Genomic DNA, 14,242 nt, shown 5'->3' on the forward strand with positions numbered 1-14,242 from the left:
GATTGTTTACAAATTGTGTATATGTTGATAATGGATTTCGCTAGGTTTTTACCACCCTTTTCCTAGATTTGAAGATTTGAAACAAACAATTTCTATGAAACCAAGTCAGTATCTGAAACAGTCATAGTCCAAATCCAAATCTCTATACAAGCACAAATGAAACAAAATTGTAACATGCTATCTCGAAAAATAAAAATTAAATTGAATTGAAAAATATGTTGATAATATTCACGCTACAATCGAAGCTACGATAGTTTTGAATATTGATCTCAATTTGAGATGAGTTCAATTTAATTTAATTTAAAATTCACTCTTTGTTTATGGAGTCACATTGACCCGTTTACATTGTTTTGCTTGAAGTTATCAATAGAGCTTTATGACGTTTCGCGTACGCACACTAGCGCACCTTTTGGTTTTGCTGGCTGACAAAATTTAACCTCACTTTACATACGCACAACATACGCACGTAGAATTTTTTTTTCTTATATTTATTTCATATTTTGCCAGCACCACTTTATGATTTTCACACTGCACCTACATCGTTACTTGCATTGCTCCTTTGGCAGGACCGTAATGCAAAACAGAATGTCAACACAGCTCCAACAAAAAGTTGCTGTATTCGTCAGAGGATTAAAATTTAGACTCAGATATTAAATGCAGAATTTTGTCAAAATGTTCAGTGTCCCCGGAGCCGGCTGCATCAAATCGACTATACCATTAAGGTGGCCAAGGTGGGTCTGTTAAACTAGGAAATGCTGCACCCTTCCTACTGAAGATCACCCCGGTCGATTTCGACCGCGGGATCACGGCTGGTGCCCGTACTTTGAGCCCTTGTGATGCAAGGGGAAGATTTGACCCAGTGGTGCGACGACCGCTATCCGTCCGTCCGTCCGCTGGTGGCTTATTACGACGGGCAAAGGGCGATCCTACAGCGTGACCAGCGGCATGAAGGCCACCACCGTCGCCGGCAAGGTAGAATGCAAGCCGAGTGTCGTCGCAGGTCATACTAAATCGTTGCCAGATCCGTTTGAATCACACAGACATCCAGACGCTGATGTTCGGAGGTAAGTTAATTTGTTTTTCGCTTCACAAACCAAAACTTAAAAGCTTTTTTCTTTTTTCACTTTTTTAGGTACATGCGTGAGTATGGCGGAATCGCCAATCTACGCCTCGCGCAAAATCAAAATCAGGCTGTTGACCATCCTTGGAGACAATTTGGACACGTAAACGTGGCGCTCTTAATATTTCTTGATGCTCGACCAAACAACCCCGAGTGATTGTCGTGTGCAAGAATCGAGTTGAGCTCCCATTGCAAAAACCGGCCTTTAAATTTGTAGGAGACAACGGAACTTGTGTCGGGCTAACACAACCTGGGTCGAAAGATGACTTGCTCTCAGTAAGATTATTGAATAGTTGGTATACCGTATACCGTAGCTATATTTGAACGTTAAGCCTTTTATTTTACAATTAATGCTATAAAATTAAGGAGATTCATTAAAATTGTAATTTCATTAGAAATGTTACTGGTATTGCTCCGTTGGATTTAAAATCCAATATAAAAGCGGATTTTAGATCCAGCGGAGCAAAAAAAATTTTTTTTCTTTGGTAAATTTACATTATTTTCATTGGAAATTTACACGATTCTACCATATTTTTATTGGAAACATTTACAATGAAAAGCATGTAAATTTCCAATGTATCTAATGTAAATATACATCACTTATCATGATACCTTTTGGTACATGATAAATGATGTAAATTTACAGGAATATTTTTTTCTGTGTAGTATGTGGAAGGGCACAACAATACCAAACCATGTTATTCCAAGGGTAAAATAATACCTTAAAATAAAACCATTTCAATACCAAGTTGAGATCTTCTGGATTTTTAACATTGCTTGAATACCAAAACTTGGTATTGCCATGGTTTAATTTTTAGGTATTCCCGCGCCCTTGGAAAATCAGATTTTGTAATTCCTGTGGTCTTCCAAATACATGATTTTGGTATGATTTCATGGTATTTTACCATCTATTACTGGGCAACCAAGATCACATTTTGGTCGCTGGTATTTGTACAAGAAATACCTAAATTTGGTATTTTCATACCATTTTTAGTGCAACAGTTGCAGTTAGTGAAAAAACGGAAATGATCCATATGCAACAGCCAAATCTACTCACCTGATGATTCCATGTTGTTCTTAGTGATATTCTTCACCACATTGAATGCATTTGTCATTGATGAACGGCCTGTGCTTGAAGTTCTTGAAGATTCTGAAAAATAACAAGATTGAAAAATAAGCGTTATTACAATGAAACTGGATTGAAATTCACTAAAATTCTATAATCTGTCGATTAACTCGTTTTTCAAAGTATTTGGTTATCCCAACTCAAAGAAATTTCAACGTTTAAAAAAAAATCTTAGTGGGTATATAAAAAAAATTGAAAATCAGCTTTAACATTTTTGGGTTTCAAGTCATTTTAGCGCAAAATTAATTATCTCATAAAAATTTATAAAAAAAAATTCCCATAGTTTCAGAGGAATTTGATAAAACCTTTCAATACCAAAATGTGGCATCCTGACTTAGAAATTTTTCCACAATGTCAACTCATTTCTTTAGGGGGTATATCAAAAATGTTTGAAATCAAGTTTGAAATTTCCGGATTTCAATGAAAGCATTCGCTTTGAGACATCATTTAAGCGCAAAATTAATTATTTTGTCAAAATTGGTTAAAAATTTCCCATAGTTTCAGAGGAATTTGATAAAACACTTAAATACCAAAATGTGCCATCCTGACTTAGAAAATTTTCCACAATTTCAAGTCATTTCTTCAGGGGGTATATCAAAAATGTTTAAAATCAAGTTTGAAATTTCCGGTTTTCAATGAAAGCATTCGCTTTGAGACATCATTTTAGCGCAAAATTAATTATTTTGTCAAAATTGGTCAAAAATTTCCCATAGTTTCAGAGAAAATTTGATAAAACACTGTAATACCAAAAGAATACCAAAATGTGGTGTTCGACCATTGATAAATTCTCCAATTTTGCAATATCAAAACAATACCTTTAATTGGTATGATAGCACATTTTGTTCTTGCATAATCCTTAAGACAAATTTTAAAGGGTCCAGGAATACCAAAATTTGGTATTGATACCAGAGAAAGGTATTATTACGCATTTCCCTTGTTATTTACCCATGCTCGGGGCCGCATTCACTCGAACCACTCGTCCTATGGAAAACATTCGTGGCCAACCGCACGTCCAAGATTCTGCAGTTTCTGTCGCGCAAACACTGGCTCCACGTGTCGTCCAAGAACAACCCGGCCGACTGCGCGTCCCGGGGAATCACGCCGCTTGAGCTGCTGATGCACCCCCTGTTTTACGGCCCCAGCTGGCTGAAAGAGATCAAGAATTACTGGCGCATTGAACCACTGGGCGAGATCGAAGAGGATGAGCTGCTGGAGATGCGAACTACGATCCCCTGTCCGTTTCGTGGTGCGACCACGAAACGCTAACTTTCCTACTCACCCGCTACTCGGATCTGGCTCACATTCGGCGCATCTTGTGCTGGATCAACCGTCTGCGGCTCAGCTCTCGGGCTCGTCGCACCAACGCGCCCAAACTGGAAGGACCGCTGACGCCAAAGAAGATCAACGACGCTTGCTTGCAACTGGCGCGAGCAGCTCAACACGACAGCTTCCAGACGGAAATCGATTGCCTGGTCAAGAATGCACCGCTTCCAAGCAACAGCAAGCTCAAGGCTTTGTTTCCGTTCGTCGACGCAGATGGCACTCTGCGGGTTGGTGGCCGACTCCAGAACTCCAACCAGCCGTACGACGTGCGCCATCCTATGATCATCCCGAAAGAGCATCGGTACACGAACTTGCTGCTGTCAGAAGTCCACCTTCGCAACCTGCACGCAGGACCAACTCTGATGATCGCCACACTCAACCAAAGATATTGGATCGTTGGCTGCCAAACGGTGGTGCGTGGCTACGTTGCGAACTGCACGCGCTGCTGCAGAATGAAGGCGAAAACCGCGACGCAGCTGATGGGAAGCCTGCCTTCCGTATGGACGAACCCGGCTCGTCCTTTCGTGCACTGCGGTGTGGACTTCGCGGGTCCATTCCTCGTACGCACCTCCAACCTTCGAACGGCCAAGACAGTGAAGGGTTACGTCGCTGTCTTCGTTTGCCTCGCGACTAAGGCAGTGCACCTAGAAACCGTTTCCGACCTGTCCACGAGCGCGTTCTTGACCGCCCTCAAGCGCATGTTCGTCCGTCGTGGGATAAGCAGCGAGATCTGGTCCGACCACAGAACCAACTTCGTGGACGCGAACCGACGCATCCGAGAGCACCTGCAGTCACCTGAGTTCAACGGAGCTGTCAACCAGTACCTGTCGGACCACAAGGTGAAGTGGACGTTCATCACTCCATCCGCCCCCCACATGGGAGGAATCTGGGAAGCGGCGGTGAAGAGTATGAAGAAGCACCTCCAAGTGGTGCTCGGGAACACGGCGCTGACGTACACAGAAAAAAATATGTGAATTTACACGTCATGTATACCGCATTTTGCATGTAAATTCACTTCATGTAAAAATGAAATACGATGTAAACATTTAAATCATATGTAAACTACAGTAATGTAAATTTAAAAACAATGTAAATGTTGAATTTCATGTAAATACACGATTGTTTGCCATTTTTGAATAATTACGCATCATGTAAAAGGCTAATTCAATGTAAAATAGTCTTCATGTAAATAAGAATCGTGTAAATTCAAATGGAAATGTTGTTTGACAGCTTAAAGTTGTTTTCAATCATGTTGTTTGTTTTCAAGAGAGTGGCAGTGTTTTCAAAAGATTGCTCGATGATTCAGTCGATTTTGACAGACAAATTGATAGATTATTAACAACACGTCTAAATCCATGAGAGGTTTGTCGCGTTGGTTGGTAGAATATTGTTTTGTTTTGGGTTCTGGGAGAAAAAAAAATCATCGGTAAGGCGGGAAGGTGCGAGTAGTCGGTCTGACGAAGCGGAAGCTGTGACGCATTTACTAGAGCTTCCTGAAGGAGTTGAGCCGATTACGGTAAGTTTCAAGAACTTTAAACTTCTCAAAATGTTTCATATCCAACGAAATCTTAAATTTTAGATACTTGCCCCGCTGGCTTACGAGATATTCAACGTTGTAGTCTCGGGGTTTTTGCTACACAGAAAAAAATATGTGAAATTACCCGACACGGAAAAAATGAATCACATGTAAACTCAGTTGATGTAAACTTGAGATTCGACGTAAACGGTTGAATCACACGTAAAATCATGTTTTTACATATAATTTGTTGGAAATTTACATCAAATTGCATTTAAATTTAAATGTTTAATGACGTGCAAAAGTGTTACATCATAAATATTTTTTTGTGTGTAGGCAATGCCTAATCACCCGAGCGTAGGGCGTACCTGGCGGAGCACCTCTTGCCTCTTTCATGTGGACGAGGTCATTGTGTTTGACGATTGCGGGTCCGGGACTCAGGTACGGACTAAGTGGCAATCGTTGACACCGCTTAAGGAACAACCTCAGTGCGTCGTCCTTAACTTTTGCTGCCTGCTGACACCGTTCAATTCTCAGCAGCACCATCGTCTGGGTTGAGGTCAAGTTTCGCAAAGCTATCATAATCAACAAACAGTCCAGAAACAACGAATCTTCGATGGTGAACGTTAATCTGCTGAACGATGTTCTTATGGACACTAAGTTGGAAGTCGGAGTGCGGGTCATGGTCAAAACGCCTTCTGTGGTCGTTCTCAAGCCGATGAAGATTCGAACTAGTCTTTCCGCCGTCGCAACCGATGCAGGTGTTTACTGAGTCGGTACGGTACGGTAATACGGTAATCCGATATTGGAACTAACCTTCAGGAGCCAAAAAAGCCTCAAGTACAAACATGCTTTGGCCGCTTTCGAAGAAACTGGCCCCGGACACCGGCGTTCAGCAGTACACCTTCAACGAAAAGCGAAAGAACCCGACGATTGGTCCACCTGCGGAAAAGATCCTCAAACGAAGCCACTTAAGCTACATCGGATGAAGGAATATCGCGATTCGATTATTAAATTTAACAAAAATACGCGAACATCAAAATTTGATTAGTTTTGTTCGAAAGATTTAATTTATTGAAACCCTCCAAACGTGTGAGACTACCTGTCAAAAATGCTATCGGCGATGCCAGGGGCAACCGAGGGGAAATCGAAAAATGAACTAAACCAAAAGGTATAATTCACACGGAAAAACAAGTGAGTACATTGCAATTTTATAAAAATTCAAAACATTTTAAACATCATTTAAACATGATTATCAATGCAGAAAAATGCATTTTAGATTGTTTTCAGTTGATTAGACTTCTATTTTCATGGAAATTTTGAAGTTTTTTGGAAAAATATTTTTTTTTGCCTCCTGATTTTTCAGACCAATTTTGGGGGGTGACATAAACTTTGAAAAATATTTGCAACGGCCTAAACAAACAGTGCATTAAGCCCTCGTCAGTGTATGTTCATATTTAAAAATGCATTGTTTTTACAAATTCACGTTGGCCCATTTACATTATTTTGCTTGAATTTTTTCATGCGCAGCTGTGAGGTATAATTTTTATGTCTTTTATTTGTTATATATTTTGCTAGCACCGCTTTAGCTTTTTTTCGCTACACCTACATTGTTTATATTGCATTGCATCTTTGACAGAACAGGAACAGAGGGGCGAAAGTCGAAAAACAACACAGGAAAAAGTTTTCCTTCGGCAAATTTGTGTGGCTCAGCGTTTACTATCCGGGTTGGCGAATGTCCACGGAGTGTTTCAGAACGTGATCAGGCTACCGTGCTGTCACGGTCGAAGGTAAGAAATGCGCAGCAAGTCGGAGACAAGACTTAGTTTGTTGGCAGAGACTTGCCCCTGAGGGATTTGCTGCTACGAACCAGTTCACAGGTTAATGATATGTTTTTTCTCTGTTACAGGTGTGAAAGTGGTTCGGTTACCTTAGCTCCCCGGTCAAACAAGGTCAGATCGAGCGCCGCATTTACCTATATTATAGACGGAGGTAAGTCCCGTTTATTCTTCGCAATCCACAAACCAAAACTAAAACTTCGTTGCTTGTCCTATTTAGATGCATGCGTCAGTACAGCGTCCGTCTCCAGGCTGGTGTCCACGTTCCTGTCAGTGTATGATGGCCCCGGACGATGTGTTGCCATTGATCAAATCGAAATCAAGCTGTTGGACATCCCCGAAGGCAAGGCGGTTACGTTTGCGCGAAATGATGGCGAGCGCTTAAGATACCAGTGGGTGGCTTGCTGCGATTGGCGATTGCTCGCTTCTGGGCTGGGTGGTGTCCAATATCGATTTCCTTTAAGATGCGTCCGGTTGCATCTGGAAGCGATTAACCCTGTGAACCTGTAGTTGGTCTATAGATGACTAATGCCAAATTATCTACAGGTAAGTAGCCTATTGGAAAATGCATATGCTCTTTAGATAGTTCAGTATTTTTGTCTCAAGTTTTGCTTACCTTTTCTTTTTCGTAACCATTCTACATGACACTTGCGACTTGTTTTATGTTAGCACATTGATTTTAAAATAAAATTAACAAAGTCAGAAAGTAACAGAGACAGAACAAACTTTCTTTACTCTCAACAAGGTGTATTGCTTACAGATTGTCTAGGGAAACAGATTGGCCAATGTTTCTGGACACCAAACCCGCTGGACACCAAACGCCCTTCACGCACAGCAAAACTGGCAATGTTGCAAGCGCAAAACATACGTTGCCAGTGCCTGTTTATTTTGCATTGGCCAGTCTGTTTCCCTAGACAGTCTGTAGTATTGCTTCGTTGGATCTAGAATTCGTAAAACAAGCGAATTTTGGATCCAGCGGAGCAAAAAAAAAATTTTTTGGTTCGGCAAATTTACATTGTTTTCATTGGAAATTTACACGTTTTCAAAATATTTTGATTGGCAATGTTTACAATGAAAGTCATGTAAATTTCCGATGAATCTAATGTAAATATACATCATTTATCATGATACCTTTTGGTACATGATAAATAATGTAAATTTACACAAATATTTTTTTCTGTGTACGAGGACCTTTCGACCGTCTTGACGCAGATCGAGGCGTGCTTGAACTCGCGTCCCTTGTGCCAGCTCTGCGTCGCCTGACTCGTACGAGGCCCTCACGCCGGGCCACTTTATCATCAACCAGCCGCTCAACCTGCTGCCGGAACCGGACATCAGCCACATCAAGGAAGGCCGTCTGGACAAGTGGCAACGGATTCAGCGCCACGTCAACGAGATCTGGGCACGCTGGCGTGACGAATACGTGGCCACACTCCAACACCGGAACAGGTGGCAAACGGTGCAGCAGAATCTGGATCCGGGACAGCTGGTCCTGATCAAGAACGAGAACACACCACCTGCGGAGCTCGCAAGGATCGTCGCAGCACATCCGGACCCGTACGTGCTGCAAAAAGTAGGTCTATTCCCGTACTTGCAGAATTGCAAAATTTCCGCAGCTTCTGCAGAATTCTGCAGCCAGCATGAGTCACTTTTTTGCAGCACGTTCCCGTACTTTTCAGCTCGCTCTCTTCATCTCTCTCTTTTGCAGAAGTTCTGCAAGGAGAGAAACCGCAAAACTTTTGCCTGGGTAGCGCGTTCCAGTACTTTTTCTGCAATATTGTACACAGTTGAGTGGATTTACTCAAATTGGGTATTTTTTTAAATATTTAAAAGTTTATTTCTAGAACTTATTGTTCTATGCAACTCAACATTTTATTTAAAAAATCAAGCCTGTACAATTTTTAAGTAACTAGAAATTAATTATGCTTAGGTAGAAATTATACATTAGAAACAAAACTTTGACATTAGGTAAACAATTTTAGAAATAAGAGTACGTTTAACTAATATAATTTAAAAATGACAGCCATAAACCTTTAATGGTTAAAAAAAATCTAAGAAATTTTAATTTCAAAAATAAGTAAAATTTGAAAATGCTGTAAATCCAAAATTTCGAATCTTTAAATCCTTTAAATCTGAGTTTCTAACCTAAAATATGACTCCAATGTGTAGTTTTTTTTATTATCACCTAAACTCCCATCCATAAAAATATCCCGCTTAGAGGGTGACGATTCTAGAGATTTTCAATTTCCCGGGAATCGAGAGTTGAATTTGGCAATTTCCCGGGAATTCCCGGGACCCGGGAGTTTTTTTACTATGCCAATAGTGGCACAATTTAAAAAGAAAAGTATTAAATTCGTTACTCATTCGTTAAATTAAGTATCCTAATAATTTAGAGGAACTATATAGTTTACTTTAATAGTTTAAAATATTTAAGAATCATAATTCGCACTGAGTGATTTTTCAAATGTTGCACAAACTTGTTCCAAGAACTTCTTATTATTAAATTTTTGTGAAGTAAAAACATAGCTAATATATAATTTTCCTGTATCGAGATTCTTGCAATCACAACCCTGGCAACGCTTGAGCCAGCAACAACACGGTGTTCGACGCTCTTAAAGTTTTTTTTCGATTTTAACGTCGCGAGTTACCAGTTTATCCGCGAAACTGCCTCCCCGAGATGCCGAAGTCCGGCCGGGGCCGTGGCAGCTCGAGTGCGGCCTCGAAACATTCGCGAAGTTCCTCCGCCGGCCGAGTGCAAAAAGGTGGTAAACAAACCATCGCCAAAACCACCGCCATCGCTAAAACGAGCGACAGTGTCATCGACAAAAATCTCCTGCACCCGGAATACCGGCCACGTGGGATTTCCCCACGTGGATTCCCTCCGCGTAGTCCCGTGAGAACACGTGGGAGAGTCGCCGCCGGTTCCAGCCAGGTGAACGTACCAAAACTCGACGGCAATAAATCAACGGGTGGAATAAATATCAGCAACCCGTACGATCCCCTCAGCGGGGAAGAGGAAGAAGACGGCGAAACGACCAGTGACGACGACGACGACAATAGCAACATTCCTGAGTCCAGCGCAAAGGAGAAGAACAAGACGCGATCGCAAGAACGAAGGCCGCCGCCTATCTTTGGTCTGGGCCATCTCGAGGGCAATAAATATTCGTTGAAGCTAGGCAAAACTGCTGTGCAAGTAATCACACTCGACAAAAAAAGTTTTGTCGATGTGATTGCGACGCTCAAAGCAAATGGCATAAGGCACTACACATTTAACCATGCTGATGACGTCCCCGTGAAAGTTGTCCTTGGTGGTTATATGGATCGCCCCATTTCGCAGCTGGAGGAACACCTCCAAAATGCGAAAGTACGACCGCGGGAGATAAAAGTGCTCTCGCGCAAGACAACAGAGACACACGCTGTACTTGTTGTACTTCAACCGCGGCACCGTCAAGATCCAGGACCTGCGGCGGATTAAAACGTTGGACGGGTTTTGGGTAAACTGGCGGTTTTACTCGAAACACCCAAACGACGCAGCGCAATGTCACCGTTGCCAGAAGTACGGCCACGGCTCGCGACACTGCAACCTCCAGCCGCGGTGTGTGAAATGCGGTGGCACACACCTTTCTGAGGTGTGTTCACTGCCACGGAAGGTGGATTTGGGGGATGACGCAGCCCAAACCAAGCCGCGCATCAAGTGCGCCAACTGCGAAGGTAATCATACCAGCAATTACCGTGGATGCAGCGCACGGAAAGCATACATCGAGGATCAGGAAAAGAGGAAGAAGAAACCGGCAGCTTCCCGCCCTCCTCACCGCAGTACGAGCACAACCGTTCCTGCAGCTGGGCAGCGTACGGTTCCGTCGAACAATTCAGCGTCTCCTACTGGCTGGGGACGATCTTTTGCCAGCGTCGTTGCCGGTAGCGGCGATTCGGCGCAGCAAGAAATAACTGGCGAAGATCTTTTCACCCTGCCAGAGTTCTTCACTCTCGCGGGGGAGATGCTGACGCGGTTCAAGGCCTGCCGTAACAAGGCGGAACAATTCATGGCTCTAGGTGAATTAATGATCAAGTACATCTATACTCGCTAAATTTGAACTGTGATCTAGTTGTAAGCTTTTCTCTCCTATCCTTTTTCCTTAGTAACTCTAGTAAGTTTTTTGAAACTTTTCTTACTTTTTGTTAAGCCCATAGTCAAAACAATAATTCCTCCAACATGGACTAGTGTAACACACAGCTGCAAGGAACTCCAAAACTCTGTTTTGTACACAAATTGAACTTATTGTAACTTGTTTATTCAAAAATAAAAACTGAATTGAATTGAGATTCTTGCAATATGATAAATAACGACTCAAAAGCAACAATTTAAACTTTTTTCATCATTTTTAAGGTCAACTTTAAATTTGAATTTAAGATATACATAATTACAGTTATCAGGAAAACTGGAGTGTTTACAATTGGCGAACCTTAACTTTACAAAGATTACCGCTCCAGAGTTTTTTTTTACAAAATATAATTAATATTGAGGATGATGTGAAACATAAAATGGCCTTTTACACAAAAAAAGAAATTACCTTGATACAGCGAAATTACCTTAGGTACTAAGAATTAAAAAAAAAATATAAGCATTGCTATGCTCGAGAAAAGATATGGAATTTGAACTTATCATGAAAAAGCTATAACCTCTTAGAAATAATAAATGAAAAAAATATTTCTAGAGTTTTTTTTATAACGTCCTATAAACATATGAAACCCAATATATATAGTACATTAAAAAAAACACTGGATTTATAAAAAAAAAAAACATTAAATTTCATTTCTGGGGTGTAACTGCAAAGTATGTTTTAAGGTAAATTTTGGGGTCCAAATTTTTTTTGTCTTCTCTCGATTATAGTTATTGGAATTTTTGACAAGTTAAAATTAAAAAAAATATATGAATAGAAAGATTAGAGAAACACTGGTTTATTCGAACTTGAACATCAAACATTAAACATCCAATGTTCCAAACAATTTTGAATTTTTCAAATAATTCTTTATTAGTTTATATAGTTTTGCTTCAATGGTTTAAGTTTAAAATTTCCCGGGAGTCTCGACCGAATTTCCCGGGAATCGAGAGGTCCAAAAATGGTCGATTTCCCGGGAATTCCCGCTCGTCACCCTCTAATCCCTCTAATCCAAGCAAGCGAAAAAAGGTGGAACTCCAACTTTGCACAGCTATATCTCGGCTCCCTGTGGACAGATTTTCGATATCTAAACAGCAAAAGATGCAGATCTCTAGATAATGTTGCTTTTTTGAAAAATCAAAAATAGAGGCATTTACCCTAAGTTATTCCCGAAACCATAGGAGCAACTTTTTTTCAGCCCTCTTTTTACTATATGTTTTACATGCAGTTATAAAAATTCAATGATAATCTATGTCAAATCCATGCCAGAATGATAGATAATGCTCAGTTATTATACTCAAGACCATTTTTGGTCCAATGTGGCCACTTTGGAACCGGTCCCAGGTACTCCGGTGAAACCCGGATTACGCTCTATTGTGGAGCATTTTCGGGAATATTTTGGTGAAGGCAACATGCATATCACAGTTCATAATTTTCAAAATCAAGCTCATTGGTGATTCCCAAGTCCAATTTGGGACCAATCTGGCCACTTTGGGACCGATTCCCGGTACTCCGGTGAAACCCGGAATATGGCAAATTACGGGATTATTTCTGAATAATTTTTGAAAAGGCATTATCAATGCCAAAGATCATCATTTGCAAATCAAGCTCATCCATGATCCCCAAAACCACTTTGGACCAATCTGGCCACTTTGGGACCGATTCCCGGTACTCCGGTGAAACCCGGATTACGCTCTATTGTTGAGCATTATTGGGAATATTTTGGTCAAGGCAACATACATATCAAAATTCATAATTTTCAAAATCAAGCTCATTCGTGATCGTAAGACCATTTCTCTACCAATCTGGCCACTTTGGAACCGGTCCCGGATTCTCGGATGAAACCCAGAATATGCCGAACTACGGGATTATTGGAGGACAATTATTGACAGGGTAATATGGATGTCAAAGATCATCATTTGCAAAATCAAGGTTATCCATGATCCCCAAGACCGCTTTTGGACTGATCTGGGCACTTTGGGACCGATTCCCGGTACGCCGGTGAAACCCGGAATATGGCAAATTACTGGATTTTTTCGAATCATTTTTGACAGGGCAATACGGATGTCAAAATTCATCATGTTCAAAATTTAGCTCATCCATGATCCCCAAAACCACTTTTGGACCTATCTGGCCATTTTGGGACTGGTTTCCGGTACTCCGGTGAAACCCGGATTACGCTCTATTGTTGAGCATTATTGGGAATATTTTGGTCAAGGCAACATACATATCAAAATTCATAATTTTCAAAATCAAGCTCATTCGTGATCGTAAGACCATTTCTCTACCAATCTGGCCGCTTTGGAGCCGGTCCCGGATTCTCGAATGAAACCCAGAATATGCCGAACTACGGGATTATTGGAGGACAATTATTGACAGGGCAATATGGATGTCAAAGATCATCATTTGCAAAATCAAGGTTATCCATGATCCCCAAGACCGCTTTTGGACTGATCTGGCCACTTTGGGACCGATTCCCGGTACGCCGGTGAAACCCGGAATATGGCAAATTACGGGATTATTTCTGAATAATTTTTGAAAAGGCATTATCAATGTCAAAGATTATCATTTGCAAATCAAGCTCATCCATGATCCCCAAAACCACTTTGGACCAATCTGGCCACTTTGGGACCGATTCCCGGTACTCCGGTGAAACCCGGATTACGCTCTATTGTTGAGCATTATTGGGAATATTTTGGTCAAGGCAACATACATATCAAAATTCATTATTTTCAAAATCAAGCTCATTCGTGATCGTAAGACCATTTCTCTACCAATCTGGCCACTTTGGAACCGGTCCCGGATTCTCGGATGAAACCCAGAATATGCCGGACTACGGGATTATTGGAGGACAATTTTTGATAGGGCAATATGGATGTCAAAGATCATCATTTGCAAAATCAAGGTTATCCATGATCCCCAAAACCACTTTTGGACCTATCTGGCCATTTTGGGACCGGTTTCCGGTACTCCGGTGAAACCCGGAATATGGCAATTTACGGGATTATTTCTGAATATTTTTTGACAGGGCAATGTGGATTTCAGACCAATCTGGCCGTTTTTGGACCAATCTGGTCACTTTGAAATCGGTTCCAGGTTCTCCGGTAAAACCCGGATTACGCTCTATTGTTGAGCATTATTGGAAATATTTTGGTCAAG

The 14,242-nt window shown here is 41.2% G+C and overlaps 1 protein-coding gene and 1 long non-coding RNA gene across 2 annotated transcripts; both read left to right on the top strand.

The window, feature by feature from the left end:
- Window positions 1–1,517: 1,517 nt before the first annotated feature.
- LOC120429053 (uncharacterized) lies at window positions 1,518–5,857 on the top strand. Its single transcript, XM_039594194.2, has 4 exons — window positions 1,518–1,526; window positions 3,264–3,484; window positions 3,589–4,521; window positions 5,623–5,857. The coding sequence occupies exons 1-4, from the start codon at window positions 1,518–1,520 to the stop codon at window positions 5,855–5,857; spliced, it is 1,398 nt and encodes a 465-aa protein (XP_039450128.2).
- A 44-nt stretch (window positions 5,858–5,901) lies between these two features.
- LOC120429056 (uncharacterized) lies at window positions 5,902–7,476 on the top strand. The gene is made up of 3 exons (XR_005607201.2): window positions 5,902–6,875; window positions 6,995–7,077; window positions 7,144–7,476. It is a non-coding gene; the product is annotated as an uncharacterized LOC120429056 (long non-coding RNA).
- Window positions 7,477–14,242: the final 6,766 nt, after the last annotated feature.

The sequence above is a fragment of the Culex pipiens genome, chromosome 1 (assembly GCF_016801865.2).
Source record: "Culex pipiens pallens isolate TS chromosome 1, TS_CPP_V2, whole genome shotgun sequence".
In the NCBI taxonomy this organism is placed as follows: domain Eukaryota; kingdom Metazoa; phylum Arthropoda; class Insecta; order Diptera; family Culicidae; genus Culex; species Culex pipiens.